Source organism: Centruroides vittatus, unplaced genomic scaffold (genome assembly GCF_030686945.1).
Source record: "Centruroides vittatus isolate TY-2023 unplaced genomic scaffold, ASM3068694v2 contig_754, whole genome shotgun sequence".
In the NCBI taxonomy this organism is placed as follows: Eukaryota; Metazoa; Arthropoda; class Arachnida; order Scorpiones; family Buthidae; genus Centruroides; species Centruroides vittatus.
In genome coordinates, this window is record NW_027122490.1 from 776,187 (window position 1) to 791,262 (window position 15,076).

Sequence of the window (15,076 nt, forward strand, 5' to 3'; positions counted from 1 at the left end):
TTTGATTGTTTGATTTTTGGTTCTACAGTAGAACATTGATTATCCGAATACTGATCAACTGAAACAACGGTTAGTCAAAAGCATTCCAATCGGCAAATTCAAATTTCCACTAGTGCTGTGGCATTGCAGCACTCTCTCTCTCCCTGCCAACCTAAACTGTAGGCTTACTTTAATGTACTACTTTATGTAGGGTATGTATTTGTAAGATGTGTGATACAAAATATACACAGTACAGTTTTATGTTTAATATATTTTTTTGCAAATAATCAGTTATCCGAACAACCCAAGTCCTGAATTGTTTCAGATAACTGATGCTCTACTGTATTTGAAAGACCTTCCTCAGGCTCAGTTAAACAGAACAATTTCAAATTAGTGTGTTCCAAAATGAAATTTGAACAGTTTAAATATTTGAATTAAATTGTTACATAAATGTACTTCTAATAATAACAAATTAATAGTTATACTAACAGACCTCTGCTGATCTTCACTTCCAGAACTATTAATTTAGATATAACCATACTGGTTACTCACAGCACCAACTGGAGACAACTTAAAGCCCACAGCCTGTAACTCCCTCTATAGCAGGGGTGGCCAACTTTTGTGCACATAAGATCTACTTTTTATCGTAAAAATGTGTCGCAATTGACTTGTTGTCATAGGCATAGTCTAAGTGGGGAGGGGGAAGTGTGAAATACATACTATGTTTATGCACTGTTTCAGTATGAAGTGCACTCACTGCTTATGAGTCGAGTCATAACTGCATGCATACAGTTGCGTTCGGTTACAAATATAATACATTAAGTCAAAACATCGCTAGCGATTGACCAAAATTGGCTTGGCGATCAACTGGTCGATTGCGATCGACTTGTTGGCCACCCCTGCTCTATAACAACATTTGCTCTGTTAAAAGCAGTTCAGCAGGTTAAGTTAAGCTTACAGCTTCAGGCTTTATTAAAGTCATATCTTTTTATATGGTCATATTTCTTAAAATATTCTGAAGCTAGCTTTTACCAGCCATACTTTCCTCATCAAATGATTTATCATATTGTTTATTACAGTGGAATCCCATTTATGTGGCCCAAATGAGACCAAGCCCAATCCAGGTGACCAAAATACCATAAACTTCATTAATAACATAAATAACACAGTTTACTTACATTTTATTTTATATTTATAATTTATTCTCCATCATAACAGCCACTTTCTTTTAGATGCCATTTTCATGGTGTTTACTTTACTTCACAAACAAGTGAAAGTGATTAAAACTCAGCAAAACAATGAGTGAATAATAACTTGTGAGGTTACAAATTATAAACTTATTAGCATGTTGATTGCTGTGAGAAGCATGACATTTTTATTCAACAGAGAGGTAGCCATTTTTTTTTTTTATAAATGAAAATCTTAGAAGATTAGAAAAGATTCAACAAAATATTCAGTACACTCAAAGAATGCTCCCATGAAATGCTTAATGATATTCATGATTAATGAACATCATATGCCAATTTATAAAAAACAAGTCCATTCTTGAGCTGCAATGTTATACTAAGGCAAGAACGTACTTAGAAGTTCTTTGATTTTTTACATTTATAGGTTTTTCCATATGTTTATATTTCATACTTTGAGACAAAGATCATTTTATAATCCATACTGAAAATTTAGATTAACAGAATTCTGCTGTATTCTATTTTGCAAACTGATAGGCTAAAATCTCGACATCTTTCAGAATTAAGCAATAGTGAAGGTGAACAGAATTCTGAAATAAAAATCAGTCAAAAAAGTGATAGCAAGCATCTTTTGGGACCATCTTGGAGTTGAACATACAGGCTTTTTACAATGGAGGAGAATGGTTAATGCTGCTTATTACTCATCGTTACTTAAAAAAACAACTGAAATCAGCTGTTCATTGCAAGAGGCCAAAGTTACTGCAGAATGATTCTCTAGCAAGATAATTATGGATCTATTTATAGTGCAGAAAACAGGATTTTCTCTCAAGTAATTAGACTGGGAAACACTGTAACATTCTCTACACAGTCCTAGCCTGGTACCATAAGTTTTCAATTGTTCATATCTCTGAAAGTATCATTTATAGGCCAAAAATTCACTGACAATTAACAAATGCATGCAAAAGTTCTTCATTTCCTATACACCATCATAAAAGACTATATTATAGGCTTCAAAAAGCTGATACAGTCATTGAATAAGTCCACTCATAAACAGAAATTACAGAGAGACATGATTATCAATAAAGCAAAAAACATCATTGACAACAAAAAAAAAATATCCTGGAATTATCAAGTATTCTTCATAGTTCATGAATAAACTATATTATTTGACTTAAAAGATTAAATTTTTAAAAATATACTAAGAAATGTTTTTCATTAATATTTCAACATAAGTAATCTGTAAATGAATAAATTTGCCCATATATAGTATTTTAATTTAAATTGAATATATTAATAAATATCCATATTAATATTTTATATAGATTTTAAAAATGTACAAGAAATTTATTATAAACACTATTGAAATAATTTAATTATTTCAATAATTTAATTATTTCAATAGTGTTTATATTTGTGCAATACAAATTGACAGTTTTCTAACTTACCATTTTGTATCTGAGCTACTTTCTTTGCAATTTCTCTTATAATTTGCATTCTCCACTTTTCAGCTTTAGATAAATCACCACATTCAGATGCCAGATATGGTCTCCGTTCTTGTTGACCTCGACCTTGCTCTGCTAATTGTACAGCTCGCCATCTGGCAAGTGTAGTCCTATTCACAATAGTAAATGTTAATTTTTGTTTTGTCAGTGTTATGTTATTATAAGCATTAGTAATGCTTACAAAAAACTGGATGCATTTTTTATTTAAAAAAATAATATTAATGCTAAGAAGACAAATAATGATTTTCTCCTAATTTCTCTTGAAGTAAAAAAGAAGAAAACATTCAAAAACTTAATCAACCTTACTTTAAGAATGTCAGCTTTTTCAATTTTATCAGAAAAAAGATAATGTGTTATTAGCAGCAGAAGTATAACAGAAAATCAAATAAAATGAAAAGAAGCTATGTTAACTTGTCTGATAAAAAATAAATAAATATAATATATGATGTAATAATTAATAATATATCAAAAAACTAAAATTATAAACAAAAGAAATGGAATTTAAAGGTCTCAGACCATAAAGTTGTATGTTATATGATATCATGGTAGAAAAATATATAGAAACTAGCAGATGAACTCAGCGTTGCTCGGGCAAAAAGTAACAACAACAAATATTATTAGATTATTTCATAATTCTAACCCTTCTATTATATTTTAGTTTTTGATTAATATTTATACAAAGATTATATTACGTAAGACTTTATCACACCAATCTAACACTTTTTAAAAATTCTTTAAATTGTGTACAGTAGAGGAATAAAGAATTTTTAAAATGTGTTATATTGGTCACTTGGTGTGATAAACCCTTACATAAGGTAACCTTTGTAGTTATATATATCAAATACTATAATACAGCAAACATATATCAAATGATAATCTGCCAACGAATCAAATTTTGCCATCAACGGACCAACTCCACACTCTCAAAAACCATTTAAAACATATTTTTTGCTTGCTATTAACCTTATATTATGCAATTTTCTTGTTTGAATGCCACTAAACCACCAGTCCGATAGAAAGAAGAGACTGAAGAAGGGGGGTTGAAGTAATTCAATCAGTAGTAGTCATTGACCTGCTCCTAAAAGAGAGGATGGTCAACGACTGCTAATTAATACTGGTCTAGTATTAACATTTGAAAAGTGATCTGTGTTAGACAGGTTGTGATGGCCCTACATGTGATTGAAGTTGCTAACCTTAATGTCTTAAAGACTTCATATAAAACTTGTTTAAATAAAAAACTCTTGTAAAAATGCTTGAATAATTCCTTTTATGTGATAACAGTGTTTAAATTTTGGTAACAGTGTATAAACAACATGGGAAATATGTTCTCGTAAATATTGCATTTATAAAAAAATTATTGTGCTACAATTTGAAAAAATTGTAGACTCATAAATTCTGACTTCCTTACCCTGCATGTTTGTCTGACTGTTCTTCCTTAAACTCAAGAAAGAAGTAAGATAGATGAAAGTTGAGACCAGATGTGGAAAGTTTAGGGCAGGAGGCCCAGATTAACTATATACGAACTTCCTGTTTGGAACAGAAGTAATGTTATTTCAATTCAAAATTTTCTCCATGAACAGAGTTAGATAGACGACTGATACAACTCTATTGCTAACAGGAAAAGTTTGATGTACAGGGGTAAGACCACCACAAAATGAATTGTGAACATTGTGACAAAAAGTTGTAGCCTGGCATTGTGACAATGTCACAATAAATAATCGCTCATTAGAATTAGTTTGGTTTATTTGGTTACAGCAATGTGACATGAGTGATCTGCCAAGGAGGATGCATTCCAGAATGATATAAAGTTGGCCCCAATTTAAGTGTTATGAATGTAAAGAAAACCCAGAAAACTCCATGAGGCCAGTCTATTGACCATGCATGAACCCACGACCAACTACCGATGTTTGATGGTTTTATCCACTCAGTTACCAGAGGGTGCTTATTGGGATGCAATTTCAAAAAAATTGTAGACCTATAAATTTCCATTGTCATCCATACATCTATCTCTGTCCTTCCTTAATCTTGAGAACAGAATTAGAAAGATGAAAGTCAAGACCAAATATGGAAATCGTAAGAAAAAGAGGACCAGAATAATTATATATAAACTTCTGATTTGTTCCATAAGTCGTGTTATTTCAATTCAAAAATTTTTCCGCAAATGGAGTTAGATACATAACCATCACAACTCTATTGCAAACAGGAAAAGCATGATGTAGAGGGGAAAACACTACTACACTCTATGCAGGCAAGTGCTGTGCGCTACTTGTTGCAGTAATTCAGTGAATATAATATATATTTTTTTAAATTATATTTAGTTAATTATTTTGTTAAATTTTTTTCCATAGATAACACTACATGTAAAGCCAGCAATCAAATATAGACAGAAATTAATCAATATATAGAAATCCAATCAATAATTTGAAGTGAAATGTACAACATGATCTAAGTTAGAAGAATTTGAACGTAATTGCTGAGTTTTGTAGCAATTGGTCGAACAGTCTAGTAGTGTATAGCAAACAAACATTCTCATTTATAGATATAGATATAATTGTGAAAAAAATTGCAGTTTTAAAATATTTAATGTTCAAATTTTTTGAAATAATTTTTAAAAATATTTACAAATTTTCATTTATTTCAATTTTTTTGTAAAAATAATTATTATTTAAAAATCAAAATTGTATACAGAATATCAATAATATAATTGATGTACAGTAGAGAGTCGTTAATCGGAACCCCAGTAATCGGAATTGCCGGTAATCGGAACGATTTTCAGTCGGACTGTGTCGTACTGAATCGAACGTTTTTGATACTAGATTTACTTCTAAAGTATAATTTTCATGTTTTTATATTCTTCAATATATTTATTTTGTTTGTACAAAATGAAGAAAGTTTTTAACGATACGATAGCCTCGATTATTATTATAAAAATTTTTGTTAGGCTTAAAATCAACGAAAATTCAACATGAAGCAACACGCAATGGAGAAAAATTTGAACATTGGACAGGTTAATATATTTTTTCGTACATAATCGGTAATCGGAACAAATCACTAATCTGAACAACCCCAGTCCCCAATTGATTCCGATTTTCGACTCTCTACTGTATATCAATGATGTATAGTATATCAATGTTTTTTTTTTAATTTTTTAAGAAATTACTTCATTATCAGGATTAACAAATTTTTTAAGTGAATTGCAAGCAAGCATAATGTAAATGTTATGATTTTGATAATAACATTAATAATCAATCATTAAAAGGAAGAAAAATATCCAAAATGTAAATTAATAAAGTTAAATAAGAATTTCATACATACATTGCCTTTTCTGCATTTCTGGCCTATAAAAAGAAATTTATAAATAAAATAAATAAATATTAAATTTAATTTAATGTAAATACAAAACAAAATTCACTTGTAAATCATTTAATATCTGTATAATATTGATCTTTTAAGAAGACTAAACTATGATTTTATTTATCTAAAAAATATTGTGTAAATTGAGATGGTTTATGAGATTAATATTGAAAATAAATTAGGTTTAAAATAAATTTATATTCTATGTGCTAATTCTTATTTCAGATTACATATTTCCTAATTAAAATAAAACTGTAATAAAAATATAGTTATTCAACTACAATAAATTTTAGTACAGTATATACAAATTTATTAAATAATTACATATTAATTAGTTTTATATCTAAAGTATATATCTTAATAAGTTTTATATGTGATTTAATTTAAGATAACGTACAAAACGAAAATACTGTTTAAAGAGTTTTAAGACAATTTAAGATTTTAAAAAGAAATGATCAAAAACTTATAAAAAAATTCTTTCATATATTAAACAGCATTTTCTTTGTATTTTTATTTTACATGCTATACATTTTGTTTACATCTAATTAAAGTAAAGTAATTAGATTTAGATATCTCTGCCAATATGATATCAAATATACATATATAATTTTAATTACTAGACTGCTAGAAGTTAATAGAGTAAAAATTTTTAATAGTTTTTAAAAAGTTTCAATACTTTCAATACATATATATTTAAATTAAAGAATTTTGAAAATTGGTAATAAACTTGAACAGACAATTTCTCTGAAGTTCTTTTATTGTAATGAAAAATACTTTCATAACATTTTGTTTCATCCTCAATTTGAAAATAAATACAGCAAACTCTTAAAAGTATAGTATAATTAAGTTAAGAAAAAGTAAGTTATGGTAGATTACAAGGTATATTAAAGGTAAGAAAAAGCAGAGTAAAGCCTGGACCTCTGTCTGGATAGCATAAATTTAATCTACCTTGTAAATAACTTTTTAAATCTGGTTTATAAATGTTATATTAGTATCATTGAAGTTTGATTAACAACATTCTTTCAAAATTTCCATTATTTCAAAAGTTTTTATAAAATAATATCTTCAATTATGAATTAGATACAAAACTAAATAAGAATGAAATATTTATGTCTTAAAAGATAACTTTCTAACATTTTAAAATGTTTGTCTTAAAGTTGAATATTTAGATTAAAAAGTAGCAAACATATGGATAACATAGAAAAATATTAATATATTTTCATGTTTTTAAAATAATAATTAATTATTTAATATTTTCTTTCTTTAAAAAAAGGAAGGTTTATTGAAATAAATTTTCAATTTTATTCTATTTTCATTTTCTTTCGATTGTTATTAATTTATGAAGAGATTCAAAGTATTCAAAATACAATAGAAACCACTAATAAGATGGCAAATTAAATTATCAAACTATTAAAAACAGAAAAAAAACAGCTAGAAATTTTGTACTTCAATACTGATATTATATAATCTGAAATTATTAGTATAGTAAAACTTATATAATGTCCAAATTATAACACCATGAACACTCCACATCTTGAACACTTTCATATAAAACTGGACAAATCCCTATAATAAAAGCAACAACTATAACCAGTAATCCAATTAAAATGAACAAATTTACTATATGAACTATCATTTTCAACTGTTTTTAACAACCAGGTTATGGAATGTTACATAGAATAAAATTCGAAAAACAAAAGAGAACTCATTAAACATGAACTGGTATTTGCACGTGTAAAAGAATGTTAAAGAAAAATAAAATGAAATCAAAATAAAATACAAAACAATATATCAGGAATCAAATGAAGTAGATGAATAAGGTATAAGTACAAATAAAAACACAAATATAAAAAGAAAAATCAAAGTAAAAATAATTAAGAATATAAATATAATTATAAATGTTTATAAATAGTCTTCCATGCCTGCAATACTGTAGAGCAGGGGTCACCAAACTTTTTCACAGTGGGCCAGATAACTGAGAGATTGACAAGTGCAGGCCATATAACCATTTTGTTCAATATAGTATACTGAATACATAAAAAATAAAGAAAACCAACATATTTATTTACCAATACACAAACACGATCACTGCAGCAAGCTTGTAATTGCTTTTTTTAGAAACTTTCATTGCAGGTACTTATGCAAAGTGCTCTGATAGCCAAAAGTTGCAAAAAGTTGCCAAATTTTTCATTTTACTGATTTTTCTAAAAATTATATTACTGTCAGATGCAAAAATCAGATTGGACCACTTTTGGCATTTTTACTTATACTTATTTTAATTTTTTCTACATAGTAAGTTCATCTACAATCTATGATATTTCCACATAAATAATTATATTTTAGCTCATTTGTGGCACAGTGGGGCGGCAGGCCATAGTTTGGTGATCCCTGTTGTAGTGTCCTTAAAATTAACAGCAAAACCTTTCCTAGTCACTTTGTAAACTTTAAGATTCTCGAGATACTTGAGCTGTGCAAGAATAGATGTACTATGTAAGAGAAATGCATTATCAAAGGTCACTCAGACATCATTGTCATAAACAAAGGCTGCAAGGGTCATTGTGCACAAACTTTTTCAAACTGTTTATTGATGTTCTTTTTGTCTAATATTCGAATATTGCAGGTAGCTCCAATGTACTCATAGTGCTGATTTATCCTGTTATCAAAAATAGGCAGTGAAGATCCTTTATATGTCTCATTATCAATCCTCAGCAAGGAATAAACTCTTAGACTTCTCTTAAACTATATTAATGTTGGCTAGCTGCTATTATACATGCAACTGCCAGTACATATTTAATGAGTTCTCTTTTATTCTATGTAACATACCATAACCTGAAGATGGTTGTTAAAAACAGTTGTTCATTTTAACTAGATTACAGGTGATAGTTGGTGCTTTTATTGTAATCTCATCCAGTTTTGCAGTATCTTTCAAATCCCTATGCTTTCACATGTATATGTATTCTAACTTAGACACCTCTCTACCTTGAATTTTGGACATCTTTCTGTTCTTAAGTTAGATATTTTCAGAAATCTTTCTGTTTTTAGGTTGGACATTGTGAGACTAATTTTTGAGTCTTTTCTAACTGTTGAATCATCTTACACTTTTAACTGATAAGCAAACTTATGAAAAATAGTCAAACTGGAAAATAATCCAAAAATATCAAACAACCTTTTTACTTTCCAGCAAAATTATTTAATATTTGGACAAAAGTTTTCAAACTGCTTTACAGATCGTTATGATCAAACATTATATAATTGTGCTGGAAAGTGAACAGGTTGTTTGTAGAATGTTTTTGCCCTTTCTCTGACATTTAAGGAGATATTCCACATTCCTGACTACTAATAGCCTCAGGCATCATTTCTTGCTAAAGACAAGGATTGCCAAATTTGGCTGCTATATTCAAATTAGCTACTTCAGTGTCCATTTTGGCACCCAAAAAATTATACTGGCAATTGGCTATAAATTTGGTTCATTTTTTAGCTTTGGAAAAAATTATTGATAGCAGCTTTTGTTCACCATTAGTTGACATTCATTGTTGAGAATATGATCTGTGTTTTAACATATTTTTGAACCTCTATCAGCCATTGAGTGTAAACTATACATAAAAAATTTTAAAAATTTTTGTTTCTGTCCTATGAGTACTAAGAGAGCAACTTTTCAAGCCTACAATTCGTTCAGCCAAGCACACAATGCAGCAGCTAGACGGTGATGGACAGGACCTGACATATTAAGTACAGACCACTCTCCAAAAAATTCTTGGCTTTGTTGACATGTCTGGATTCAATTTCAGATCCTACAGAGTAGTAGGCTGATGGCTTATCTATCCATCAGACCTTCATTTGACTACTACCCATTATGACCATATGGATAAAATCTTTAAACACTGAACCAACTGGTCATAGGGGTGCTCCTCATCAACAGCTGGCAAATGAAGTTTCCCTGATTTTCTTCACATGTCTAACATGTAAATAAGGACCATTTTCTCATAGGTCTTCCCAGGAGCCATCCACCCTGGCAGATCATCCAAGTGTTGCAGTGCTATATCCCATTAAATCAATTGTGTGAATATGTCCTGAAAAGCACAGTATAATGATTTAAGAGAAGTAAGATTGTGATAATCTTTGTGTTCATGTTTAAAATGTTAATACTGTATAGTACCTGGAGAAAAATCAATAAGTTGATAATGTTATTCACTCAACATATAGATATTTTGCTTGACATATCTTAGAATAGTCACACTATGTCTGCAAGTCTAGATTAATTTTCATGCTTTTCAGGACAAAAGCTATTCAATCTATCTTGGACATCCATCTAAATTGGACACACTTTTATGGAGCCAAGGGTGTCCAAAACACAGGATTTACTGTATATAATGCAACAGATTAAAGATACCTTTTGGTTGAACTAATGATTCAAGAATCTTTTCTATAGAGAAGTATGCTATCTATTAACAGCATTAATTAAATGATAATTATTAAATCTAAAATAAATTTAATTTAATCTGAAAAATCCTAGTTTTGAGCAAAAGTCAAATCTCACAATTTGTGCAAATGTGAGAGTGCATTAAGTTATAATATCTGCATTTTAAACTATAGTCCTTCTACATATAATTCTTAATATACAGTCATAGTAAATTAATTATCTCCATATTAATTGGAAGATTTACTCTAAATTAAAATTCTGCTATTAAAAGATTGAGTCTCTAAACTTTTAATAGCATGTATTAGTCTAATTCTTACTGGAAATTTTGATACAATATTTGAAATACATTTAACATATTTGATTTAACATGAACGTATTAACATAAATAACCAGATAGTAATGCTAGTGTAATTCAATGTGTCACTTAATAATTACTTTTTACTAAGTTTGGTAAATTGATGTTATTTTAAAAAACTCAATAATAGCATGCTATATAATTCTTGGAAATATGTTAATAAACTATAAATAACTAATGATCTTCAAACTAAATTCTACACATTCAAAGGTTAAAAAATTACGAAATGAAATAAATTCACATTTTTTCTAATTGTGTAAAGCAATGGTTTCAAAACTTTCTGTACCTCCACCCCCTCTTTTTCAAAAAACACTGTTGCACCCCCATCAATTTTTGTAACAATCTAATTTCATAAATACTGTCCTTATAATTTATTTAATGGCTTACAAAACAATATAACTTATTAAATAAAGTATATCGTTTGCAAGGGCTCAACTCTTGTAGAGATGTTTCAGCAAGATTGTGGATGGATTTTTAGCATTTGTACCTGAACTGTTCGGATGAGAGTTGTGAATTAGGCATAACTGTTTTGTTGATTTATTTTTTCGACATCAATTTAACTTTTTTTTTCTGTTTATATTAAAAAATGATAATTTGGTAAAAGCTGCATGCCCCTTGCTATAGCCTTGTGCCCCACAGATTGAAAAACACTGGTATAAAGTTATGTCGAAATATTTTCTATGATTTATTAAATAATCTTTTATCTTATTATTACATAATAAACATTTAACATTAAATTTTAAGCATATATAAATTTAAAAGATTTTTAAAAGTGGATATGTTAAAATTTTCATATTGCAACTCAAATTTTTTATTAATAAAATTCATGCTAAATTTTTTAAAATGGATAATAATTTATATCACATTTTTATTCTCATCAAAATTTGTCTTAAAAAAATAGTCAACATGTTAAGTTATTATTATTAGTTTCTAGGGTTATTATTTGTATAAATAAAATTGCATTTAAAAAAAAATACACTATCTTTTATATCAATAATAATACATAGAAAATATTTTAAAAAATATATCATGCATCATATATGTAGCTTATAAATTATTTTAGAACAATAATTTAGACTATAAATTAAAGTTTGATTTAAGAGAGAATAATATTAAAAAATTTTTGAAATTAAAGTTATAATATTAACAATCTGTAAACTAAAACATTAATTATATCATCATAATAAGTTTATTTAACATTCAGTAATGAAGTACACTTATCATAATTAACTAAACAATATTAAGAATTTATTTGATAGAAATGACAAATTAATAGCTTTTTTAATAATTTCTATATTGTGAAATTAGAATTTTATAAAATATTGCAAATTAAATTTGGTTAATTATATCAGACAAGACAGTGAAGATTCATTATAACACATTTTATGGTGAATACAATAAATTTGAAATATTAGAATTTGTATGTATGTACAGTACATATAATAAACCACATTTATCAACTCTATGCACTTAGTATTTTCAAATAAATTATATTTTTTTTAAATAACTTGTTTTTTTAAAACAAATTCTGAGTTTTAAATAGAAAAGAAAAAAACTTTTACATAAATCATAAATATGATAACTGATGCTATAACATTAATGAGATTATTCAGAATTTAACTTCCAAAAAATATTGGTTTATTAATAGAAAGCAGAAAATTCTTTTTCATATTAATCATTTTAAAAAAAAAATTATGAAACTTTTAGATTTAAATAAGAAATAAAAGAAATGTAACATGTTGAGATTGATGATGATAAAATCTTGAGCAACTAATGAAAATAAAATTCAGGGTTGATAAAATTTAAAAGTAATAATACTTTTAATAACAAACACTATTAAATTTTAAAAGTTAAGAGTATTAAAATTATAGTAAAAATTGAAATACAAATAAAAATTTGTGGATTATTTAGAATTATGGATGAATTAAATTTATTTATTTAGAAGAGAAATTTAAAAAAATAATCATAAAATGAGTTTAAAAAAATATACAAAGTGCAGAACAATGAAAATGTAATGTAGTGTAATAACATTTCCACTCCCTTTGCATATTTTGAGACTAAGTTTGTGGCAATGTTTATGAATGAACAAATAAATAGCAAAATATTATCAAATATTAAGGTTAATGGTTCAAATATGTTAAACATTCAAATATATTCAATATTCAAAATTATGTTCTAAATATTGAAGCTACGTTACTCTGATGATGAAATAAACTAAATCTTAAAAAAACTTTATCTTATTAAATTTTCAGTCTCCTTAACAGAACCCATTTCAACTCTTTTGACAGTCAATTCCATCAATAATTTGAAAAAAACAAGCAATGATATGCTAGTGTATCATTGATATTTTATTTTATTAATGGGAGTGACATACAAGTTGAAATAAATTCTATTGATGATTATAATAAATTAATTTTTAAAAAATTTTGATTAATATATTTCAATCTTTTTAAATTTAATTTGTATGTTTTATCTTAACTTTGTTAAATTTCATGTTTCATGCATTTTTAGTCCTAAAATTAAAATTCTTAGAAATACATAATTTTAAATTGTTTCCTGTATATATATGTGTACATAAAAATGCTTAATTCAGTTTACAATTTTTATATAAAAAACAATAATAATTATAACTAAATTAAATCAAAAACTGTTAGTGATTGAATGAAGTTTTATGAAAAACTATTTGAATACACCACATTAAAAGACAAATATACTATTATTATTTGGAATTATACATTTACAAGAACCTTAACTATTTATTTATTTTTTCTAACAATTAAAAAAATTTTTTAAACTAATTTCCTTTTGTTTCTTGCTTTGGTTAAGAGCACATTTATAATTCTTATAAGATATTTTCTAATTATTATTAGTCAATTGTTTTTCTTTCATTCATAATTATATCAGTTATTCTATTCTTTAGAGTTTGTATTCTTTCTCTCACTTTTTTCTGAAGATATATTCTCAAGCTTTCAAAACACACTATTTTGCAGAAGAAAATGTCTCTATCTAGAACAGAAAATTATATAATAAAAATTTCTTAAATGAATTTACCAAATTATTCTGTGGAGTATAAAAAAATAAAACCTGGAATTAATTAATAATTACAAACAAGTGTTTTTGTTTTGAATGTTGAAATTTATATGAATGGATATAACTGATAACTGTATTTCAGTTATGTATTATTAACATTAACAGCATCATATTGTTATTTCAAAAATAAAAATATAAAAGATTATTATTCCAAAATATTTATATTTTGTAATTTGTAGCTCTTGCTATATGTTTAAAAAACTTTTATTTCATTCAGATTAAAAAAGTATAGCTAACGACTTTTTCTCTTTAAAAAAATCATTTATATATAAACGTACAGAATTAAGGGGAGAGATAAAGAAAGAAAACATTTTTGAAATATATTCAGATTATTTTTTCCAAGGATATTTTGATATTCTCAACTAATATGCAATGCAGCAAAAAACTGCAGCTAGTGATTATCCAAAGCAATTTTTACACGATAGAAGAAAGCAAAGAATTATTGAAATATAAAAAACAATGATAGTGAATACAAACACAAAGCAAGAGAAAAAATATCATCACTAGATTATGCAGTAAATCATTAAGAGTATTAGAATATAATTATAAGAATATCATCATAATATATGAAAATAATTCCAGTGAAAACTTTAAAATGAAAAATGCATTAAGAAAATCAAAACTAATAAAAAATGCACATAAATATTTTCATGCTAGTTGCCCATCTTCAGATACATGATTCAATTGATTGTTACATATGTTATTATTTACTATTATAATGGCTACTGAATTATAAAGATAATTACTCCAAAGAAAATAATGTTATATATTTTATCTGTGGAATAGTTATTTTTGTTTGATTTGGTTGTCATGATTCTGTTTCAATTTTTAAATTACATTAGTCTGATTAACCTGAAAGTACTTACACGCATTTTTCATTATTTTTTTCGTTTTTTTATGTTTAGCTTTAATTCCATTAAAGCAATCAATTAACAGAATATAGTTATAAAAGTAATAAAATCACATGAAGAAAGTAGAAATAACTTCATTAGAAGTATAAAAACTAAAAATAAAATAAATATAAATAAAAAAATGTATGGTGCAAAATAGAGAATAGACCACTAGAATTAATATAAAGATATTCAGCAAGACTAGTTACGGCAAAAAATAAAAGATGGCTGATGATTTTCTAAATTATACCTGTAATGTATATAACAAAAAAGCAGTTTCTCAGATTTTAATATGTTTAATA

At 26.6% G+C, this 15,076-nt stretch overlaps 1 protein-coding gene across 1 annotated transcript in view; it reads right to left on the reverse strand.

Moving 5' to 3' along the window:
• The window catches only part of LOC136981425 (pre-mRNA-splicing factor ISY1 homolog), a 70,474-nt gene that overhangs the window by 13,591 nt on the left and 41,807 nt on the right, over nucleotides 1–15,076 (reverse strand). The window contains exons 2-3 of the mRNA XM_067277744.1: nucleotides 5,981–6,003; nucleotides 2,609–2,775 (exon numbers count right to left, since the gene is read on the reverse strand). Of these exons, the coding sequence (XP_067133845.1) occupies nucleotides 2,609–2,775; nucleotides 5,981–6,003 (190 nt within the window). The remainder of the gene's footprint in view (nucleotides 1–2,608; nucleotides 2,776–5,980; nucleotides 6,004–15,076) is intronic.